The sequence below is a fragment of the Leucoraja erinacea genome, chromosome 2 (genome assembly GCF_028641065.1).
Source record: "Leucoraja erinacea ecotype New England chromosome 2, Leri_hhj_1, whole genome shotgun sequence".
In the NCBI taxonomy this organism is placed as follows: Eukaryota; Metazoa; Chordata; class Chondrichthyes; order Rajiformes; family Rajidae; genus Leucoraja; species Leucoraja erinaceus.
In genome coordinates, this window is record NC_073378.1 from 15688283 (window position 1) to 15711076 (window position 22794).

Sequence of the window (22794 nt, forward strand, 5' to 3'; positions counted from 1 at the left end):
ATACACAACTCTATCTCCCCATGAAACCCAACAACGATCAAATCTACTCAGCCTTATCCACTGCCTCGAGGATATTAAGTGTTCGATGGCCCAGAACTTCCTCCAACTAAACGAGAATAAGTCTGAGGTCATCCTACTCGGCCCCTTGGAATCAATCAAAACGATAGCGGGCAGCCTTGGAAGCCTTACCACCCCATCACTCAAAACTCATGTCAAAAACCTTGGCGTGATATATGACTCTGCGTTGAAATTTGACAAACAAGTCAATGCCGTGGTAAAAGCTAGCTTCCAGCTTCGGACGATAGCTAAAATAAAACAATTCCTCCAATATGACGACCTCGAAAAGATCATCCACTCATTTATGTCCTCCTGCCTTGATTACTGCAATTCCCTTTACACTGGCATCAGCCAATCATCCCTGTCCCACCTGCAATTGGTCCAAAACGCCGGAGCGAGACTCCTGACGGGCACCCGATAAAGGGACCACATCACCCCGATTCTGGCCTCTCTCCACTGGCTCCCTGTGCGGTACCGAATCAATTTCAAGCTCCTTCTTTATATATACACAAAGCTCTTAATGGGCTTGCCCCCACCAACATCAAATATCTGCTTACCCACCATACCACCTCCAGGTCCCTCAGATCGGCCGACTTGGGGTTATTGACCATCCAGCGGTCTAGGTATAAGCTCAGGGGCAACCGCGCTTTTGCTGTTGCAGCACCTAGACTATGGAACAACATTCCTCTTCCCATCAGAACTGCCCCCTTTATCAGCTCTTTTAAGTCTAAACCTAAAACTTATTTCTACTCTCAAGCCTTTCTTGAGGTCCTCTGAGAGAGCGCTGTATGTATGTATCTATGTATGTACTTAATCTATGTACAGGTGCACAACCTTTTATCCGGTGTTCCGGAAACCGAAAAAACTCCGAAAACCGGCCATTTTTTCCAGATGTCGTCTGCGCACCAAAGCTCGCGTTTGGCGCCAAACTTGACCCGAAACGACCCACGGTCAACCCAGGTCTGTACTACTGTAGCGGCTGCCTCCTCCCCGGAGACCGGGAGACGCTTAAACATCTGTAAATCATTGCTTAAATGTTAGTCAGTTAGTTTGGAGGGCTTTTATGTGAAGGGGGGGTGAAGGGGTAAACTTTAATTCTTAGTCCCCTCCTACCTGGTCGGAGAGGCGGGGAGCGGTCAATGCCTTACCGGGTCGCCGTGCAGTAAGCTCCGCAGCGCTGTGGCCGGTGGGGCAGCGGGCGGCGCGGGTTGTAGCTCCGACCCCGGCAACTCTACCCCTGGCTGCGAGGCGCTCCAAATCCAGCGCGGCCCGCGGCCGGACGCCCCAGCTCCACGAATGTCGGGAGTCGGCGGCGTCGCAGCGCTGGGATACCAGCGGGGAGCGGGCAATGCCTTACCGGGTCGCCGTGCGGCAAGCTCCGGAGCGCTGTGGCCGCCGACCCAACGTTCGCGGAGCGTCGCTGGATTTGGAGCCGCGCAGCCAGGGGTAGAGGTGCCGGGGTCGGAGCTCCAACCGGCGCCGCCCGCGGCCGGACGTAGCCCCCAGCTCCGCGAGGTTGGGAGTCGCCGACCAGGTAGGGGACTAAGAATTAAAGTTTCCCCCTTCACCCCTACTCCACCACCACCACATAAAATCCCTCCAAACTAACTGACTAACATTTATGCAATGATTCTCCCGGTCTCTGGGGAGGAGGCAGCTGCTCCAGACTTTTCAAGCCGCCCGCGCTACCTACCTAATCTACGCTAAAAATCTTCCATTCGGAAATCCGAAAATGTCCGAAATCCGACAAGTGTCTGGTCCCAAGGCTTTCGGATAAAAGGTTGTGCACCTGTACCACTGTTTGTAGCACGTTACTACCTGCACCAATGTAAAGCACTTTGGTCAACGAGAGTTGTTTTTAAATGTGCTATAGAAATAAAATTGACTTGATTTAGTGAAGACAGATCCAAAGTAGCTGTTCAACTCATCTGCCATTTCCTTGTTCCCCATAATAAATTCACCCTTTTTAGTCTTCAAGGATCCAACTTTGGTCTTAAAGTAGCTTTTACTTTCCTTTATATTCTTGGCTAGCTTACCTTTGTACCTCATCTTTCCCCCCCGCATTGCCTTTTTAGTTATCTTCTGTTGCTCTTTAAAAGTTACCCAATCCTGTGGCTTCTCGCTCATCTTTGCTATGTTGTACTTCTTGTTTATTTTTATACTGTCCCTGACTTCCCTTGTCAGCCACGGTCGCCCCTTACTCTCCTTGGAATCTTTCTTCCTCTTTGGAATCAACTGATCCTGCACCTTCTGTATTATTCCCAGAAATACCTGCCATTGTTGTTCCACTGTAAGACTTTGTAGATTTGATTTTGTGTGGACTGCAAGAGAATATTGAAACATCAGACCCATTATTTTTATTTACTAACTCTTGTTTGGTTTAGAGAATGAAGTGACATGAAGCCAAGGTGAATAAATTGAATTAAGGTTTGATCATTCATGACCTAATTGAATGACTGGGTAAACTCACAAGGCTGAATGGCCCTGCGGTTTCTTGGTAATTATTAGTTATGATTCTGACTCGTACAAAGAGGCTGATACAGATACACCACCAACTTTCGGGCAACTAATGATCTGGCACCTCCTTTAATCAAGACAAACTTATGAAAGCGTACATGAAATTCCCCCACGGTAGTCCCTCCAGAAATTGCCGGCTGAGGTGGCCAATCTCGATCTCATCGGAATTCCCGCGGCCAGATTTCCGATCAGTGGGTTGAAGTTGCCCCGTGGCCATGCACCTGAACTACGGTCCAGCTAGAGCCAACAGATCTGTTCACACTGCCGACATCTGAGGCCAATTTAGGCAGACCGTGTCGGTACCATTCGACTCCTCTCGAAGGCTCGCAGCGGATGATGGGGGCAGCAGACACGCCCGCCCTACCGCACTATTGGCAAATCGCAGGTCGGTAGGGGTCGGCCTGGTAGTCCTGCCAGAAAAGCGTTTTTTAAATTTACATTTAATATTTGCTTTATTTAACTTTCTAGCATTTCATGGTGCTTTAGAGGCACAAGAGGGGAATGATTAGTGGGTCAGAGGTATTGTTGAATTATTATTACATGACCTCTGTTGTTCTGGCAACGGATAATCTGGCAAGGCTCTGGAACCAAGGTTGCCGGAAAATTGGTGGCGTACCTGCAGAGATAAAGCCTTCCATTGCACAGCAAGAAATGGTCAGCAAATTCTCTTGCGCAACTGGATGTCATTATAAAAATATAACGTACTAAAGATAACGTACGATTAACTTTGAATTGTGTCAGTCCCTAAAGAAATTGTTTTATGATCTACAAATGATGCTGGGCTCTGGCAATGCTAAACTTGTGTTTTTAGATCAGTGCTGTTTAATTGCTTTTAAGCAACAAATTAAACATTCCTCAAGAAAAAAAAAGAGAACTATCTTTTCCAGGTGCAAATATAAGGCATGTCCTTTTAGAAAAAAACAGATGTAATCTTCTCACAAGAGACTCATTGCATGGATACATTAAGAAACTCTGAAGAGAGGATAACCTTTCCTCCTCTGGGAAGAGTATTGGCTGATTAAATTCGATGTTACCTGCCCAGAAAGCAAAACAATTAAGATGTCAGCATTTATGCTCAAACGTTAAATTTTTGGCACAGTAATTTTCCTGGCTTTGTCTCACATACCTGTAAGAAATATTAATTGCATTCCCAACGCCCCACTAGATAATTTACCCACCGGCAAAATGGCTCTTTGCCGAAGCTGCAAGGCCAATGAACACAGATAGGCACTTTGCCTATATACAAGCACAATGAGATCATTTCTGTTGCCACATCTTAAATCAATCAATCAATAAATCAATCATTCTTCACCACAACCCACTCACTGTCCACGTTGTTCCAATGTGAAACTGGGTCAATTGCATGATCAGATCACAATGCCCTTTACCCTAACCAAGCATGTTCTGCCAGAGCTTAAGTCATGCTTCAACAGTTCCCTTTTGGATAACCAGATTCTTGTTTCACATTACAAATCAAATTGCCATGTTCTTGGAGAATAACCACAAGACGGGAATTTTGCCAATTCTCCTATGAATAGTGGCCAAGGCAGTTATTAGAGGCAATATTACATCGACAGAAAAAAATTGAAAGCCTGGGCCTTCCAAAAACAAATCTGGAGGACTTAAACAGCTGAAGTCATCAAGAGTTCATATTACTCAATTACAGACTTGCCTAAGTGCGCCTGACCATACAGGTCTGCCATTCAGTTCACAAATACTAATCATGAGCAAATAGACTAAGCAAAACACTTTTTGGCACCTGTACTGTGGAAAAGAAAATCTAGTGGGATTAGTTCGCTGATGTACTGTTAGGATAATCAAGCTACTACAGAGTCCAAGGCAATCTCTACGGAGATTTAGTCATTCAATTTTATTTTAGCTTAATCTGTATCATGTGCTACAATAGTCATAAATTATTCTTTTTAATTAAATTGGAAGTCACCAGTAGATACATGTTGAATTATGTTCTCTAACTGAACAAAATCCAATTGACGTAATGCAGGCAAAGCCCCTAGTCCAAACATATTCCCCAAGGTCAAAGATAAATACTTGCTCCTGAACTGGCTGAGTTACTTACATGTGATGATCCAAAATAGAAGCACCAGTAATACTTTATCTGATGGATCTCGACCCGAAACGTCACCCATTCCTTCTCTCCAGAGATGCTGCCCATCCTACTGAGTTAATCCAGCTTTTTGTGTCTATCATACTTTATCATAGTTGGACGAGCAAACGAGTCACTTACTAAATTCATGAAGCAGAATTTTCTCTCCTGAAAAGGTGCTCAATGCAGTAAAAGGGGTATTATCAGTTATCAGGTCATAACAAAAGTTAATAAACCAATGATGTGTTCTAGTCTAGAGGGAAAATAATGAAAACAATAACGCATTGAACTCGTGTACCAACAGTTATAAACATTAACATTTCTGTTCATATTACTATGATTTAGAAGCACTACAGAGGATTCAGAAATAAATATATTATTTCAACTTGTTCGTTTCTTGATAGGGATAATCTCTAATAGGCTGGGGTACTTTTTTTTCTCTAAAATAAGTTTGAGCAGATATAATCTATGATTACAAAAAGCTTTAATAATGTAGACTGAGACAGAATGCTTTCATTGGTGGGACGCGCAAAGACCAGACCTTGTAGCCATGCAGACACCAACTAATAAGAAACCTTGTCTCAGTGGGTTACAGTGTGAAACTCACTACCATAATCAGACGAGACAAAAGTATCAGGCATTTAAAGATAGCTCTGGGATACACAAAAGGAACAGAATAGATACAAAAGTTAGATGGAACAATGGAACAATGGGGTGGCAAGAGGAGCAATTGTGATCATGGACCTATTGCAAAAGTGACCTAGTTTTGTGCTGTAAATATTATTTAATTGCTTAGCAAACAAGCAGATAATACAAAAAATTCAAAGTTTTTATCCAAGTAATAGCTTCATGTAAAAATAACTGAAATGAAAGGGGGAGGGGGGTCTGCGGAACAAATGCAGCAATTAAGTGCAAAAAGACGTTTGAGGGGGCACTGCAAGCTGGCAGCCCTGTCAGCAGTGTGTTAGTCTTTTCAGCTTTTTAAATTTTTTTTAGTGTGTTTTAATGTATGTTTTTAATGTTTCTTTGTGTGGGGGGGGGTGAGGGGGAAACCGTTTTGGTCGCCTTCTCCACGGAGAGGCGACTTTTTCCAGGCCGTCTCCCCCGTGGCCTAACACCGAGGATCGGGCGGCCTTTCCCGGAGACACGCCTGGGGCTTCAGCAGCAGGCACAGCGTGGACTCTCGGCGTGGAGCGGGCGAGCCCTCGCTGAGGCTCGCCGGAGGGGAGCGCTCCGTTCGCTGGCCCTCGGCAGCCTGAAGCCGCAGTCTGCAGAGCTCCAGATGGCGGCATCCGCAGCCTGGGATCCCTCGTGGGGACCCGGGAGGAGAAGAAGCTCTGACCGTCGGACTGCAGCATACTTCTACCGCAGGCCCGGCGTGGACTTACCATCACCCCTGGAGGGGAGCTTCGACTGCCGGCCCTGCGGTCTGCGGTGCTTCTGGCTGCAGCGCGGACTTTAAATCTTCGACCGCCGGCCTGTGGCCTACACCAACCTGAAGCCGCGGTCTCCGGTGGGGAAGAGCCGATTCTGGACTTAGCTGGACTTTTCCCTGTCTGTACATCTGGACGTCCATAGCGACGGCTGCGGAGGGTTGAGGTCCAAATTTGTGCCTTCCACCATGGTGATGAATGCTGTGGTGGATGTTTGTGTTCAATTTTTTGTGCGTTTTGGGTGTTCTTTATCATTGTACCGCTGCTGGCAAATTCATTTCACTTGCATTTTATGTGTAATGTGACGAATAAAACTTATTGTATTGATTGTAATAAAACCATCAACATGGATTAGAACCAATCGCAAGGTGACTAAATCAAGCGATGTAATAGTGAACTTTCAGGTGCGCATTTTACAGGCCAAGTGAAAACGCACACGCCAGGATAGGACAACAAACAATATTGGGGTGCTGAACAAAATAGACTCCTGCAAATGCACTTCCAGGAGTTTGTCAAGATTTTTATCAAAGTTAGTTGGAAATTATCAACTATATAAGCCTTCACCTTTAGTTCAAGCTTGATCTTTACCAGGAAATTTCGAATACAAATCTCCTCAAAGCAGGAAGGGCTAATGCAATATTTATGAGATTTCACTCCTTCAAAAGGTCAAAGACCACAAAGCTTTCCACTTGCATGCAAAGATGCATAGTTATAACCTACAAGAACCCACCTGTGGAACTCGCCTATTCACTGGCTCTCCACTCCGCATTGGACCACTTGGACAACTTGTAAACTTGTGGAATTCCCTGCCACAGAGGGCAGTGGAGACCAAATCACTGGATGGATTTAAGAGAGAGTTAGATAGAGCTCTAGGGGCTAGTGGAGTCAAGGGATTTGGGAAAATGATAGGGGACGATCAGCCATGATCACAATGAATTGCGGTGCTGGCTCGAAAGGCTGAATGGCCTCCTCCTGCACTTATTTTCTATGTTTCAATAAAAACACCTATGTCAGGCTGTTGTTTATAGACTACAGCTCGGCATTTAATATCATCATCCCTTCCAAACTGGTTACCAAGCTCACGGAACTGGGCCTCTGCGCATCCCTTTGCATGGACCCTCGGCTTCCTCATCCACAGATCACAGTATGGTCGAATAGGAGGAACCACTTCATCCTCAGTAACAATTAGTACAGGAGCACCTCAAGGCTGCGTGCTCAACTCCCTGCTTTACTCACTCTATATCCATGACTGCGTAGCTGGGCATAGTTCAAACTCCATCATCAAGTTCGTCGACGACACCAGTGTGGTTGAACAATCACAGATGGGGAAGAGTCAGAGTATAGAAGTGAGATCGACTGACTGACCAAATGGTGGCAGCACAACAACCTGGCTCTCAACATCAGTAAGACCAAGGAACTGATTGGGGACTTTGGTAGGGGAAGGATGAGGACCCACAATCCTGTTTATATCAACAGGACGACGGTGGAAAGGGTCAATAACTTCAAATTCCTGGGCGTGCATATATCAGAAGATCTTTCCTGGACCCAGCACACCGATGCAATTGTAAAGAAGGCACATCAGCAACTCTACTTCCCGAGAAGATTACAGAGATTCGGTATGTCAAAGAGGATTCTTCTAAACTTCTACAGCGAGCATTCTGACTGGTTTCATCGTGGCCTAGTTCGGCAACTTGAACGCCCAGGAGCGAAAAAGACTACAAATATTTGTGACCACTGCCCAGTTGACCTCCTCACCATCGAAGGGATCTATCGTAGTCACCGCCTCAAAAAGGCAGCCAAAATCATCAAGGACCCACACCATCCTGGCCACACACTCATCTCACCATTGCCATCAGGAAGAAGGTACAGGAGCCTGAAAACTGTAACGTCCAGGTTTAGGAACAGCTTCTTCCCTACAGCCATCAGGCTATTAAATACAACAACAAAAAAGCTCTGAGCTCTGAACTGCAAATGACTATATTATTATTTATTATTTGCTATTTGTTATATTTGTTATTTATTGAACTTTTTCTTTTTTCAAAGTATCAAAGGTATTTTATTAGTCACATTCACATACACCAAGGTGTAGTGAAGTGAAATGCTTTTTGCCATTTTGCAGCACACCAAAAAAAGAATACAGACATAACACCAATGAGAGTCTTAACACAAAGAACATCCCCCCACAATGGCTCCCACCATGAGGGAAGGCACAAAGTCCAGTCCCCAACCCCAGTTCATCCATAGTCGGGCCCATTGAGGCCTCCACAGTTGCCTCTACGGAGGCCCGATGTTCCTGGCCGTTCTCGCTGGGTGGCGGTGCTCCGGCGTCGGGAGAGTCCTCACAGCAACATGGGAACCCTGGAACGGCTGCCTCCGCACTGGAGGCCGCGGCTTCCGAAGCCGACAAGGCCGTGCCGGTTGGAGCTCCACAACTGGCGATCTCATCTAGAGATCCCAGGCTCCCGGTGTAAAGTTCGGCGCCGCCGCGCAGCTGGCCGCTCCTCTGACCCGCAGCTCTGTTGTTCCCGGCGGTCTCAGCTCACTGGAGCTCCAGGGTGGCGACCCAGGCAAGGCATCGCTAGCTCCACGATAGCGCTCCAGCGCTGTGCCCCGCCGAAGCCGAGTTTCTGGGCGGTCCCCGTCAGGAAACGGCGCTCCAGGCCCGCTGGTAGGCCGCGAGGACGGGTCGAAGCTGCAGCCTGGAGAAAAGCTGCCTCTCCGACCAGGTAGGGACCCTGAAAGGTAGTTTCCCCCCCCCCCCCCCCCCCCCCTCCCCCCCCCTCCCCCCCCCACATAAAAAAGTCTAGACCTCCAAACAAAACACTTTAACTAACTAAAAATAAAAATAAAACGGTGGAAAGACAGACAACTGCTGGCAGGGCAGCCGTGCACATTTTTCCCGTAATGTACTATGTTTACATATCCACATATTCTGTTGTGCAGCAGCAAGTAAGAATTTCATTGTCCCGTCCGGGAGATATGACAATAAAACACTCTTGACTTGATTCTTATGCTTCTACCACTATTAATTGTCCTTTCTTAGAAACTTCATTCCTAAATCTCTTATCTCTTTTTCCTACTTTAAGCTGACTCTTAATATCAATATTCTTTCTGTGCAACTTTAAATTCATTTCAGTGCTAACTTTAAATTGTTTCTGATTTGATTACCAAGTTTCTAACAATTGAAAAGGAGAAATTTGCTGAGCTTTGGAGGAAGAGCAGACGGAAACTAACCTGGGGCTCTTTCCAACAAATAAGAATGAACAAAGTAGAATCAATCAATATAAAGACATCAAATACATTTTTCTATTGTAAGCTTAGTAACATACTAGGTAATTACTAAAAATGGGAGCCAGTAATCATACGGCATGGAATCGGGCCCTTCAGCCCAACTTGCCCATTCCGACCAAGATCCCATCCATGCTCGTCGCATCTACCAGCATTTGGCCCATATCCCTCTAAACCTTTCCTATCCACGTGCCTGTCCAGAGGACTTTTAAATGTTGTTATTTTTATTAAGACAGCAGTTTGTACTGATGATTAATACAGTCATGATATTATTTTTATACATAATTCTACGCAATAATTCCAGGGTACCTATTTTTCCTGTCTTTTACGCAACTAATCCATTTCCAACAGAGAACAGCATGTATGTGCAATTTAAATACGTATTAAAATCCTGTACTCACCCATATGGCAAGTTTTGCTTTATTTCCATCTACAGCAATTGTTTTCACTTTGAAATCAACACCTGCAAAAAAAAAAAGTTGATTTTTAAAATTTGCAGATAAATTTCAAAATAACTTTTACATTCAATTGAACCCTTGAACAATCCCAATCTGTTCCGAATCTTTTTGCACCTTTCTTGTTGAGAGACACTTGGAGTGAACTAGAGTCCTGACATTTATGGAATTATGATGACATACAGACAAGTGTCAGCATTACACTGGCACTATCTTAAGAAAAAAAAATCAAAAATTAATTCATGCCCTTCCTCTACAGTCCTGCAAGTTGCTCCTTTTTAATGATAGAAATATGATTTAAAGCCCTGTCCCACTGTACTAGTTCATTCAAGTGCTCTCCCGAGTTTAAAAAAAAAATCAAACTCGTGGTAAGCACGTAGAATGAACGTAGCAGGTACGTCGGAGCTCGGGGACGTCTCATAGCGGCTCGTAACGCTAACGGCAGGAAATCGGGAAACACAGTAAGCTCGTGAAGATTTTTCAACATGTTGAAAAATGTCCACGAGAGCCCCGAGTACCTACGAGCAGCCATTACCGTAAATCTCCGAGTTCGAATCAGGGCAAACTCGGGAGAACTCCTGAATGAACTCATACAGTGGGACAGGGCTTTTAGCAATCAATACAAGGGATTTTCCCAGCATCACGGCTTGGTTTGAGAACAGCTCTTCTCAAGAACATGAGACATTGTAATAGTAGATGTAGCCCAGTTCACTGCACAGACTAGACTTCCCACCATTGACTCCATCTACATCACATGGACTTGGAAAAGCAGCCAACACAATTACAGACTTATCCCACCTCAGTCATTCTTTTTTCTCCCTGCTCCCATCTGGCACACACCAAGAGACTCAGGATTAGCTTCTTCTCATGGTATCACACTTCTGACTGGTCCTACCATAAGCTAGGATACTGTCCAATTCACCTCTACCCCATTGCCAACATTGAGCTTGGTGTATGGAACTGATGCGTTACAATGCTGAGAACTATATTCGGCAATCTGTATTTTCCCTTTGCTCTATCTATCGTATTGAGTTTGACATGATTGTATTTTTGTGTAGTATTTTTGTGTAGCATACACAAAAGCTTTTTATTTTACCTTGCCACATTTGACTAGAATAAACCTAAAAAAAATCTAATTAAAATGAACATAATGCAGAATTTATAGGGTTAGAATTAAACTGTTATCTATATGGACTTCTACAAGACCTTTGATAAGGTTCTGCATTTTAAGTTGCTCTGGAAAGTTATATTGTAAAATATAAATATTTTATGTAGTATTGTGGATAGTGAAGATGGTTATCAAAAATTACAGCAGGATCTTGATCAGCTTGATTAGGGACAGAAGTTTAGGGGTAACATGAGGGGGAACTTCTTTACTCAGAGAGTGGTAGCGGTGTGGAATGAGCTTCCAGTGGAAGTGGTGGAGGCAGGTTCATTGGTATCATTTAAAAATAAATTGGATAGGCATATGGATGAGAAGGGAATGGAGGGTTATGGTATGAGTGCAGGCAGGTGGGACTAAGGGGAAAAAAAATTTGTTCGGCACGGACTTGTAGGGCCGAGATGGCCTGTTTCCGTGCTGTAATTATTATATGGTTATAGCTGGCCAATGATTCAATAATTCAATGATACTTTGTCACATGTACCTAGGTACGGTGAAATTCTTTGTTTTTGTATGCAATACACAAAATAGGCAAAGAGTCGCCACGTATCGGGCGCCAACAAAGTTACAAAGTTCTCATTGGAATCCCTCTGTTCTCTGTGACCCCTCCCCCAGGTCACTCTTTGATCTCGGCGGTCTGACTGCAGTCCATTTAATATTTCAGGGAAAGATGTGCTGTATTTTGGGAATTCAAATGAGGCCAGGACTAATACAGTGGGCCCTGGAAAGTGCTGTTGAGCAGAGGGATCACAGATTACAGGTGCATAGTTCCCTGAAAGTGGCATCAAGAGTCAAGAGCGTTTTATTGTCTTATGCCCCAGATAGAACAATGAAATTCTTACTTGCTTCAGCACAACAGAGTGTGTAATCATAATAAATATATAACAAAAACTCAGGAAAAAAACCCAACAGTGCAATAATAATAGTCTATTGTAGTTCGGAGCTTATATGAAGTTGTCGTGTTTAATAGCCCGATGGCTGTAGGGAAGAAGCTGTTCCTGAACCTGGACGTTACAGTTTTCAGGCTCCTGTACTTTCTTCCCAATGGCAGTGGTGAGATGAGTGTGTGGCCAGGATGGTGTGGGTCCTTGATGATGCTGGCTGTATTTCTGAGGCAGCAACTATGATCAATCCCTTCCACAGTGGGGAGGTCAAAGCCGGTGATGAATTGGGCAGTGGTCACAACTTTTTGTAGTCTTTTTCGCTCCTGGACGTTCAAGTTGCCGAACGAGGCCATGATGCAACCAGTCAGTATGCTCTTTACAGTGCCCCTGTAGATGTTTAAGAGAATCCTCTTTGACATACCGAATCTCCATAGTCTTCTCAGGAAGTAGAGACGCTGATGTGCTTTCTTTATGATTTCATCAGTGTGCTGGGTCCAGGAAAGATCATCGGAAATATGCACGCTCAGGAATTTGAAGTTTTTGACTCTATCAGCCATCGTCCCATTGATGTAAACAAGATTGTGGGTCCTCAACCTTCCTCTTCCAAAGTCCACAATCAGTTCTTTGGTTTTGCTGATATTGAGAGCCAGGTTGTTGTGCTGGCACCATATGGTCAGTCAGTCATAGAAACATAGAAACATAGAAATTAGGTGCAGGAGTAGGCCATTCGGCCCTTCGAGCCTGCACCGCCATTCAATATGATCATGGCTGATCATCCAACTCAGTATCCCGTACCTGCCTTCTCTCCATAGCCCCTGATCCCCTTAGCCACATCTAACTCCCTCTTAAATATAGCCAATAAACTGGCCTCAACTACCCTCTGTGGCAGAGAGTTCCAGAGATTCACCACTCTCTGTGTGAAAAAAGTTCTTCTCATCTCGGTTTAAAGGATTTCCCCCTTATCCTTAAGCTGTGACCCCTTGTCCTGGACTTCCCCAACATCGGGCACAATCTTCCTGCATCCAGCCTGTCCAACCCCTTAAGAATTTTGTAAGTTTCTATAAGATCCCCTCTCAATCTTCTAAATTCTAGAGAGTTATAAACCAAGTCTATCCAGTCTTTCTTCATAAGACAGTCCTGACATCCCAGGAATCACTGGTGAACCGTCTCTGCACTCCCTCTATGGCAATAATGTCCTTCCTCAGATTTGGAGACCAAAACTGTACGCAATACTCCAGGTGTGGTCTCACCAAGACCCTGTACAACTGCAGTAGAACCTCTCTGCTCCTATACTCAAATCCTTTTGCAATGAAAGCTAACATACCATTCGCTTTCTTTACTGCCTGCTGCACCTGCATGCCTACCTTCAATGACTGGTGTACCATGACACCCAGGTCTCGCTGCATCTCCCCCTTTCCCAATCGGCCACCATCGATCTCACTTCTATACTCTGACATCACAATCTGTAATTCGTCCCACAACGGTGGTGTCGTCAGCGAACTTGAAAAGAGAGTTTGAAAAATGTCCGGCTACACAGTCATGAATGTAGAGTTAGTAAAGCAGAGGGCTGAACACGTAGTCTTGAGATGCTCCCATACTGATTATCACTGAGGATGAAGTGTTTCTGCCAATTTGATCAGACTGATGAGGAAGTCGAGGATCCAATTGCAGAGGGATGCGCAGAGACCCAGTTCCGTGAGTTTCGTAACCAGCTTGTAGTGGATGATGGTATTGAATGCCGAGCTGTAGTCTATAAAAAACAGCCTGACGTAAGTGTTTTTATTGTCCAAGTGGTCCAGTGCGAAGTGGAGAGCCAGTGAGATTGCATCCTCCGTGGACCTACTGTGATGGTAGGCGAACTGTAGTGGATCGATGTTCTTCTTGAGGTAGTAGTTGATATACCCCATAACCAACCTCTCAAAGCACTTCATCACCACGGACGCGAGTGCCACTGGTTGATAGTCATTGAGGCACGTCACCTTACTCTTCTTGGGCACCGGTATTATTGTGTCCTCAAAGCAGGAGGGAACGTCAGTCCTCAGAAGTGAGAGGTTGAAAATGTCCGCAAAAACCCCTGCCAGTTGGTCTGCACAGGTTTTGAGAACTCGACCGGGTATACCATCAGGTCCAGGCGCTTTCCGAGGATTTACCCCCCAAAGTGGGGGCGAGTGATAGAGCGATAGGCACCCTTGATGGTCGTAGAGCAGTGATCAAGGGTGTTTAGTCCTCTGGTGTTGCAGGAGACATGTTGATGGTAGTTTGGGAGTGATTTTTTCAGGTTGGCTTTGTTGAATACCCCGGTGGTAAATTCCTCAGGGGAAGCTGTCTGGTGCTTGTTGACCACAGCGTGCAGCAACTCCGGAGTCAAACGTCTGCCTGGGGTGCAATGCAGACTACAGTCAGGATGATGGAGGTGAATTCCCTCAGTAGCTAGAAGGACGGCACTTCACTGCCAGGTGTTCCAGGTTCGGAAAGCAAGAGCTAGACATAACTGCCACGTTTGAGCACCACAAAGAGTTGACCATGAGGCAGACGACCCCTCCTCTCCCTTTCCCAGATGCCAACATACGGTCCATGCGATGGATGGAGAAACCTTCAGGCTGGACCGCTGAGTCCGGGGAACTGGGGGTAAGCCATGTCTCTGTGAAACAGAACACAGAGGATTCCCTCAGCTCCCTTTGGTAAAGCAGCCTTGACCTTAAGTCCTCCACTTTGTTTCCTAGTGACTGTGCGTTGACTAGTATCACAGGTGATAAAGAAGATACATTTTGATACATTGGCCTTCATTAGTCAGGGTGTTGAGAGAGGAAGTCGGGATGTTATGTCACAGTTGTACATGATTTTGTTGAGGCCACATCTGGAGTAATATGTTAAGCTTTTGCACCCTGCTCAATAAGGAAGAGGCTTCTGATAACACACTCTAGTTGTGAGATAAACAAAGGGCCTGTCCCACTTGGCCATCATTTGCGCGCCATTTACGCGACCTGGTAGCGTGTGGGTAGTGTGGGACGGGCGCATGGAGTGGGGTGGAGGAGTGTGGAGTTGCGCTCGGTATCGCGCATCGCGCCAGGATTTCGTCCTGTACGAAATCTTCGCGCGCCACCGGCCTGTCGTGTAAATGACGGCCAAGTGGGACAGGGTGGCGTTTCGGGTTGAATGGGTGACGTTTCGGGTCGAGACCCTTCTTCAGACTGAAACATCATCCATTCCTTCTCTCCAGAGATGCTGCCGGTCCCGCTGAGTTACTCCAGCATTTTGTGTCTATCTTCAATTTAAACCAGCATCTGCAGTTCCTTCCCACAGATTAATTTGGTCTGCACCTTGCTACTTTTCATTCACCTCTTTTTTTGAATAGGGGCGTTACATCTGCAGTTTTTCCAATTGCTAGCACCACACAAGAAACTGGAACATTTTAGAAAATCACCATAAATATCACAAACTGGGTAAATATCATAAACTGGGCATTCAAATGACGTCAAGCACTCCAGACAGCTGTGCGGACGCATGATGATGTACGCGGCAGTCGCTAACGGCCTGTCGCGTAAATGACGGCCAAGTAGGACAGGCCCTTAACTTGCTTCTAACCCATTTCTGTGGCTTATGAGGTGACTAATATTTGGCATGTGGGATCTACAGACTGTTTAACAGATAGACCATATGATGTGTAATAGGACAGGTAGATGGTAGATTATGAAATTGTGTGCTCTTTCAACCATTGATATAGAGCTTTAGTATACTCCTGATGTTTGGACACAATGGCAATGTCTTTCCTCACTGCCCCTGAACAGGAGAGTCCACCACATTGCAGTCTGGAATTGCATAAAGACCAGACCAGGTAAAGAAGGAGAAAAAGGGGCATTAGTGAACAAGATAACTTTCGTGAATTTTTTTAAATATTATTCAAAGTTTTTTATTCCATTGCATAAATTTAAAATATTTTGTTTCCATGATGAATTTGCACATGCTCTGGATCAATTATCCAAAAATCTGGTTCTGTCACTTAACCACCAAAATGCTCGTTTTATACAATTATGCTCAAATCTAGACATAACTGCTCTTAAATGCTATGCCTCTCAATATCCTCCCACATGTAATAAATGTAATTTCTCCTGGCCTTGTAATACATCACCAAATGCATTACCATGCATTTTTCTGGATTAATTTCCAATTGCTACTTAGATGCCCAGACCACCCAAATATATCTCAAATCTAAAGCTTTCCTCCTCACTGTCGACCCCACAGCCAATTTCTATAGAATCTTTTATTGATCATGCTCCCTATAATTGTCATTAATATTTTACAAAATACACAGCACAACATGCTGATTCCTGAGGAACCCCCTTGTAACAGACTTCCAATCACAAATCACCCAAAGACTATTTTCTTGGCTTGTGATTGTGCCACTTTTAGATCTGCAATGCATTTCATAAGGCTCAGGGGACTACTCCATCATTAAACTGCAGATGGATGTCAGTACAGCAATATATTTTTCATGCTAATTAATGTGCCTTCCTATCCCTAGGCTCAAAACTGAATCCAATAATTTGTCCACCAATTCATCCTTGCAGGTATGTTTATATAGAGTTGCAGTGTACCAATCCTCGGGTATCTCTTCCATAGTCAGAGCCTCTGCAATGTATTCCCTGGTTTCCTTTATATTTTACCTAGACCTGTTGAATCATCCACTTTGAAATACTTAAACCTTTTGGGATTTTGTCACAGATCCTGAAGAAGGTACAAAAGAGCTGACAACCTCCTTCCATAAACATCTTCTGTGAAGTGAACACAGGAATATAGCTGCTTCTAACCATTTCTGAAGCATTCTTGGCTTCATGCATAATGCTAGAGCGCTGGAAGACAGATAAATAGAGCTCCAATTTGAAATAAAAAGAGATAGACTGTAGAACAGCCAGCACTATGAGTAGGTTGATCATGAAAATTAAACCCCATGGGACCAAAGGTAAAGTATTAAGATGGATTATAAATGGGCTCAATTGGAGAAAGAAGTTGTTAATGGTCAATGGAAGCTTTAGTGATGGAAGGAGTGTGTACAGTAGGTTTCTACGTAGAAACATAGAAAATAGGTGCAGGTGTAGGCCATTCGGCCCTTTGAGCCAGCACCGTGATTCAATATGATCATGGCTGATCATCCAACTCGGTATCCTGTACCTGCCTTCTCTCCATGCCCCCTGATACCTTCAGCCACAAGGGCCACATCTAACTCCCTCTTAAATATAGCCAATTAACTGACCCCAACTACCTTCTGTGGCAGAGAATTCCACAGATTCACCACTCTCTGTGTGAAAAATGTTTTTCTCATCTCGGTCCTACAAGATTTCCCCCTTATCCTTAAATGTGACCCCTTGTTCTGGACTTCCCCAACATCGGGAACAATCTTCCTGCAACTAGCCTGTCCAACCCCTTAAGGATTTTGTAAGTTTCTATAAGATTCCCCCCTCAATCTTCTAAATTCTAGCGAGTACAAGCCGAGTCTATCCAGTCTTTCTTCATATGAAAGTTCTGACATCCCAGGAATCAGTCTGGTGAACCTTCTCTGCACTCTCTATATGGCAAGAATGTCTTTCCTCAGATTAGGAGACCAAAACTGTACGCAATACTCCAGGTGTGGTCTCAGCAAGACCCTGTACAACTGCAGGAGAACCTCCCTGCTCCTATACTGAAATTATTTTGCTATGAATGCTAGCATACCATTTGCTTTCTTCACTACTGGTGTACCATGACACCCAGGTCTTGTTGCATCTCCCCTTTTCCTAATCGGCCACCATTCAGATAAGAGTCTACTTTCCTGTTTTTGCCACCAAAGTGGATAACCTCACATTTATCCACATTATACTGCATCTGCCATGCATTTGCCTGCTCACCCAGCCTACCCAAGTCACCTTGCAGTCTCCTAGCATCCTCCTCACAGCTAACACTGCCCCCCAGCTTCGTGTCATCCGCAAACTTGGAGATGTTGCATTTAGTTCCCTCGTCCAAATCATTAATATATATTGTAAATAGCTGAGGTCCCAGCACTGAGCCTTGCGGTACCCCACTAGTCACTGCCTGCCATTCTGAAAAGGACCCGTTTACTCCTACTCTTTGCTTCCTGTCTGCCAGCCAGTTCTCTGTCCACATCAATACTGAACCCCCAATACCATGTGCTTTAAGTTTGTATGCTAATCTCTTATGTGGGACCTTGTCGAAAGCCTTCTGAAAGGCTTAACACAGATATAACACATCCACTGGTTCTCCCTTATCCACTCTACTAGTTACATCCTCGAAAAATTCTATAAGATTCGTCAGACATGATTTACCTTTCATAAATCCATGATGACTTTGTCCAATGATTTCACCACTTTCCAAATGTGCTGCTATCCCATCTTTAATAACTGACTCTAGCAGTTTCCCCACTACCGATGTCAGACTAACTGGTCTGTAATTCCCCGTTTTCTTTCTCCCTCCCTTTTTAAAAAGTGGGGTTACATTAGCTACCCTCCAATCCTCAGGAACTATTCCAAAATCTAAAGAGTTTTGAAAAATTATCACTAATGCATCCACTATTTCTGGGGCTACTTCCTCAAGTACTCTGGGATGCAGCCTATCTGGCCCTGGGGATTTATCGGCCTTTAATCCATTCAATTTACCTAACACATCTTCCCAGCTAACCTGGATTTCACTCCGTTCCTCCATCTCATTTGACCCCTGGTCCCCTTCTATTTCTGGCAGATTATTTATGTCTTCCTTAGTGAAGACAGAACCAAAGTAGTTATTCAATTGGTCTGCCATGTCCTTGTTCCCCATGATCAATTCACCTGTTTCTGACTGCAAGGGACCTACATTTGTTTTAACTAATCTTTTTTTCTTCACATATCTATAAAATCTTTTGCAGTCAGCTTTTATATTCCCTGCCAGTTTTTTTTCATAATCTATTTTCCCTTTCCTAATTAAGCCCTTTACAGGGGATCAGAAAATCCCAGACTGCAAAAAGATATCAACAGGCTCATTAGGTGGGTATAAAGGTGCATACATGTTTATAGGTTAAATTGGCTTCAGTAAAAATTGTAAATTGTCCCTGGTCTGTAGGATAGTGCTAGTGTACAGGATCGCTGGTCGGTTCGCACTCGGTGGGCCGAAGGGCCTGTTTCTGCACTGTATCTCTAAACTAAACTGCTAGTACAGTTTGGCCTGGTGGGCATGTCCCACAGCCTCACTCTCACACACTGCACAAAGAAACAAAATATGCTTCTAACTGTTACAGAAAATAATTTGGTCTCACCATTTTTGTGGTATTCATTTCTTCCACCCATGCCTTCCTTTCTTCCACATTCTCTATCTCTGAAAACCAGTTCATTTTCTCACTTTCCTGGTCCCACAAAGGGTTTCTGACCCAAAATACTGTTTATTTTTCCACGGCCATTGCCCAGAATTACCGGGGTTTTCTCAGTGTTTTCTTCAGATGTCCAGCATCAGCACTTTTTTGATTTTCAACCTAATACTGCCTGGTTAGATTCCTTATGCTCAAAGAACAAAAAATGTAATATAAATTGCTCTGGTCAATAAAGTCTGCTGATTAAAAAAAGGCAGCTGTTTTAATCTTTTAGACATTTGGCACTGTACAATTTAAACAAAACATTAATATATTTTTAATATCTATTGGCAACATTAATCACTCTTAGGGATATTACTAAAAAACTACTGTGCAAAAACAGACATTTGAACCACAACTTAAGAGCACCCTAAGTGCACTACTGTAAATTATTTGGTGATACTAGGGGCGCTGCACTGGCAGCAGCCTCTACCTACAGCCTGTCTGTTATTTCTGTCTTTTTTATTATTTTTAGTTAGTCCAAAGTGTTGTGTTGGGGGAAACTTTAACTTTTCTATGTGGGGGAGGGGGGCAGGGTAAGGGGGAAACTGTTTCCCAGTCTCTTCCTGGCGGGGACGCGCGACTATTTCTCCGAGTCGCGTCCTCGCCCCCCACCTCGCGGCCTGCCAGCTGGATCGGAGCGGCCTTTCCTGCCGGGGACCGGACCAGGGCTGCTACAGCGGCGGCACAGCGCTGGAGGCACCGCGGAGCGGGCGATGCCTACCTGGGTCGCCGTTGGAGCTCTGGAGCGTTGGGCCGTTGCTCCAACATCGTGGAGCTCTGGTGCGGAGAGATTCCAACGCGGGCGGCGCTGAACGGCATTGTGGAGTCCTGGGGCACCTTGCAGAGGGTCTCCAGCAGCAGTCTCCACCCGGCGCGGCCTGCAGACTTTGGAATCCGCAGACTCCGGTAGGAGGGGGCCGACTCTGTGTCCACGCCGCTGAGGACGTCCCGCAGCCCCGACGTCGGACTTTTAACACCCCGGCGTGCGGTCCTGAACATCGGGCCGCCCGTAGCGGCAACTGCAGAGGGCTTGGGGAGGCCCTGACCACGGGGAATAGTGGAGGGAGAAGACCGACTTTGGTGCCTTCCCACACAGTAGGGAACTTTGATTCTGCTGTGTGGGGATGTTTTATGTCAAACCCTATAGTGTGTTGTGTCCTGGTGATTTTTATTGTATGGCTGTATGGAAATTCATTTCACTGTGCCATCAGGCACACGTGACAATTAAATCTATCTTGTATCTTGACTATTTCCACCATTGTTATGACTTACAGCAGATTGGCAGTATGCATTTTACTGCCAACATTTTCATTTAAAATATACTACACTCACCTTTTACAGAAATGAGATGCAATTGCAGACCTTTTTCACTTGCTTTTCCTGCAGCCGGTGAAAAATTAATTCTATAGGGAGGAACTGCAGATGCTGGTTTAAACTGAAGATAGATACAAAATGCTGGAGTAACTCAGCGGGTCAGGCAGCCTCTCTGGAGAGAAGGAATAGGTGATGTTTCGGGTCTTCGGTCTGAAGGGTCCCGACCTAAAACATCTCCCAAAACATCTCTCCAGAGATGCTGCCTGTCCCGCTGAGTTACGCCAGCATTTTGTGTCTACCTTCGATTTAAACCAGCATCTGCAATTTTTTCCTACACAATCCCTTAAGAAGGGCCGATTGACAGTTGGAAAGCCTTGAAAGTTAACTAATGATTTATTTGTAGCAGCATAAATGCCACGCACTTGCCTATATGATATATTTCTGATCAATTCTCAGGATACTAGAGGTGAAGAATTTTCCAAAGAAAACGTCAATGAACAAGGGAGATGACAGAATCTCTTGTTGAACATGGCATGCTTCACACAAGTGCCAGCCAATATGTTAATCGCCAATACCGACTGAAGCAGACTGTCCAAGTTTTACTGCAAGCATATTCCAGCTGCTCCATTTTCTGAAGAAATATGAAAGGAAATGAACATACTCAAATACTCAAGTAGATTTTCAAAGTCTACAGAGAGATTTATGCCAGTTGGAAGAGTGGGCTGAAAGATGGCAGATGGAGTTTAATGCTGATTAAGTGTGAGGTGCTACATCTTGGCAGGACAAATCAAAATAGGACGTACATGGTAAATGTTAGGGAATTGAAGAATGCAGGTGAACAGAGGGATCTGGGAATAACTGTGCACAGTTCCCTAAAAGTGGAATCACATGTAGATAGGGTGGTAGATAGGAAAGCTTTTGGTGTGCTGGCCTTTATAAATCAGAGCATTGAGTATAGAAGTTGGGATGCAATGTTAAAATTGTACAAGGCATTGGTGAGGCCAATTTTGGAGTATGGTGTACAATTTTGGTCGCCTAGTTATAGGAAGGATGTCAACAAAATAGAGAGAGTACAAAGGAGATTTACTAGAATGTTGCCTGGGTTTCAGCAACTAAGTTACAGAGAAAGGTTGAACAAATTAGGGTTTTATTCTTTGGAGCGCAGAAGGTTAAGGGGGACTTGATAGAGGTCTTTAAAATGATGAGAGGGATAGACAGAGTTGACGTGGATAAGCTTTTCCCACTGAGAGTAGGGAAGATTCAAACAAGGGGACATGACTTGAGAATTAAGGGACAGAAGTTTAGGGGCAACATGAGGGATAACTTCTTTATTCAGAGAGTGGTGGCTGTGTGGAATGAGTTTCCAGTGAAGGTGGTGGAGGCAGGTTCGTTTTTATCATTTAAAAATAAATTGGATAGTTATATGGATGGGAAAGGTATGGAGGGTTATGGTCTGAACGCAGGTGTATGGGACTAGGGGAGATATACGTGTTCGGCACGGACTTGAAGGGTCGAGATGGCCTGTTTCCGTGCTGTAATTGTTATATGGTTATATGGTTATCAGTAAATTACATCTTGGAAGAAAGGAAATTTATCAGAAATAAAATATGGCTGAACAATGAATCAAATTGTGACATGAGATGTCAGAATTGTTCTTTATAAGAGGGAGAAGAGGTTGAAGGAATGATTTGGTAAGCATGTTCAAATTTTTAAGAAAATACGATAGAGTGAAAAGGTCGAAGCTGTTTCCATTGGCAGTAGGGCCAGTAACTACAATGATCTAAAATACCTGGCAATATGACTGTTGGGAGGAATCAGATAAATCATTTGACTGCGATGCCTAAAAGAGTGGGGGAAATAAATCCAATACTAACTTTCAAGAAGAAAACAGAAAGTATTTGAAAATTCAAGAATGTGGGATTAATTGCATAACATTCAAAATGCTGGCGCAGGCATCATTAAAGGCTTCTTTTTGCATTTAATGATAAGGCCAATCAAGCTTTCAGCGGGTGTTTGTCTATCTACCAAAAATAACACGTTCAAAATTGATGCTGCCTCACCCCACTGAGTTTCTCCAGCATTTTTGTCTACCTTCGATTTTCCAGCATCTCAAGTTCCTTCTTAAACGTTCAAAATATTCTACTGTCATTAGTAAAATTCACAAGAAAGCTGGTTTAGCAAAACAATGAGGGGGCTTTTTCAACCCAA

The 22794-nt window shown here is 44.4% G+C and overlaps 1 protein-coding gene across 1 annotated transcript in view; it reads right to left on the minus strand.

The window, feature by feature from the left end:
* The window catches only part of LOC129707154 (ras-related protein Rab-18), a 74265-nt gene that overhangs the window by 44347 nt on the left and 7124 nt on the right, over positions 1-22794 (minus strand). The window contains exon 3 of the mRNA XM_055651931.1: positions 9801-9862. Coding sequence (XP_055507906.1) covers positions 9801-9862 — 62 coding nt within the window. The remainder of the gene's footprint in view (positions 1-9800; positions 9863-22794) is intronic.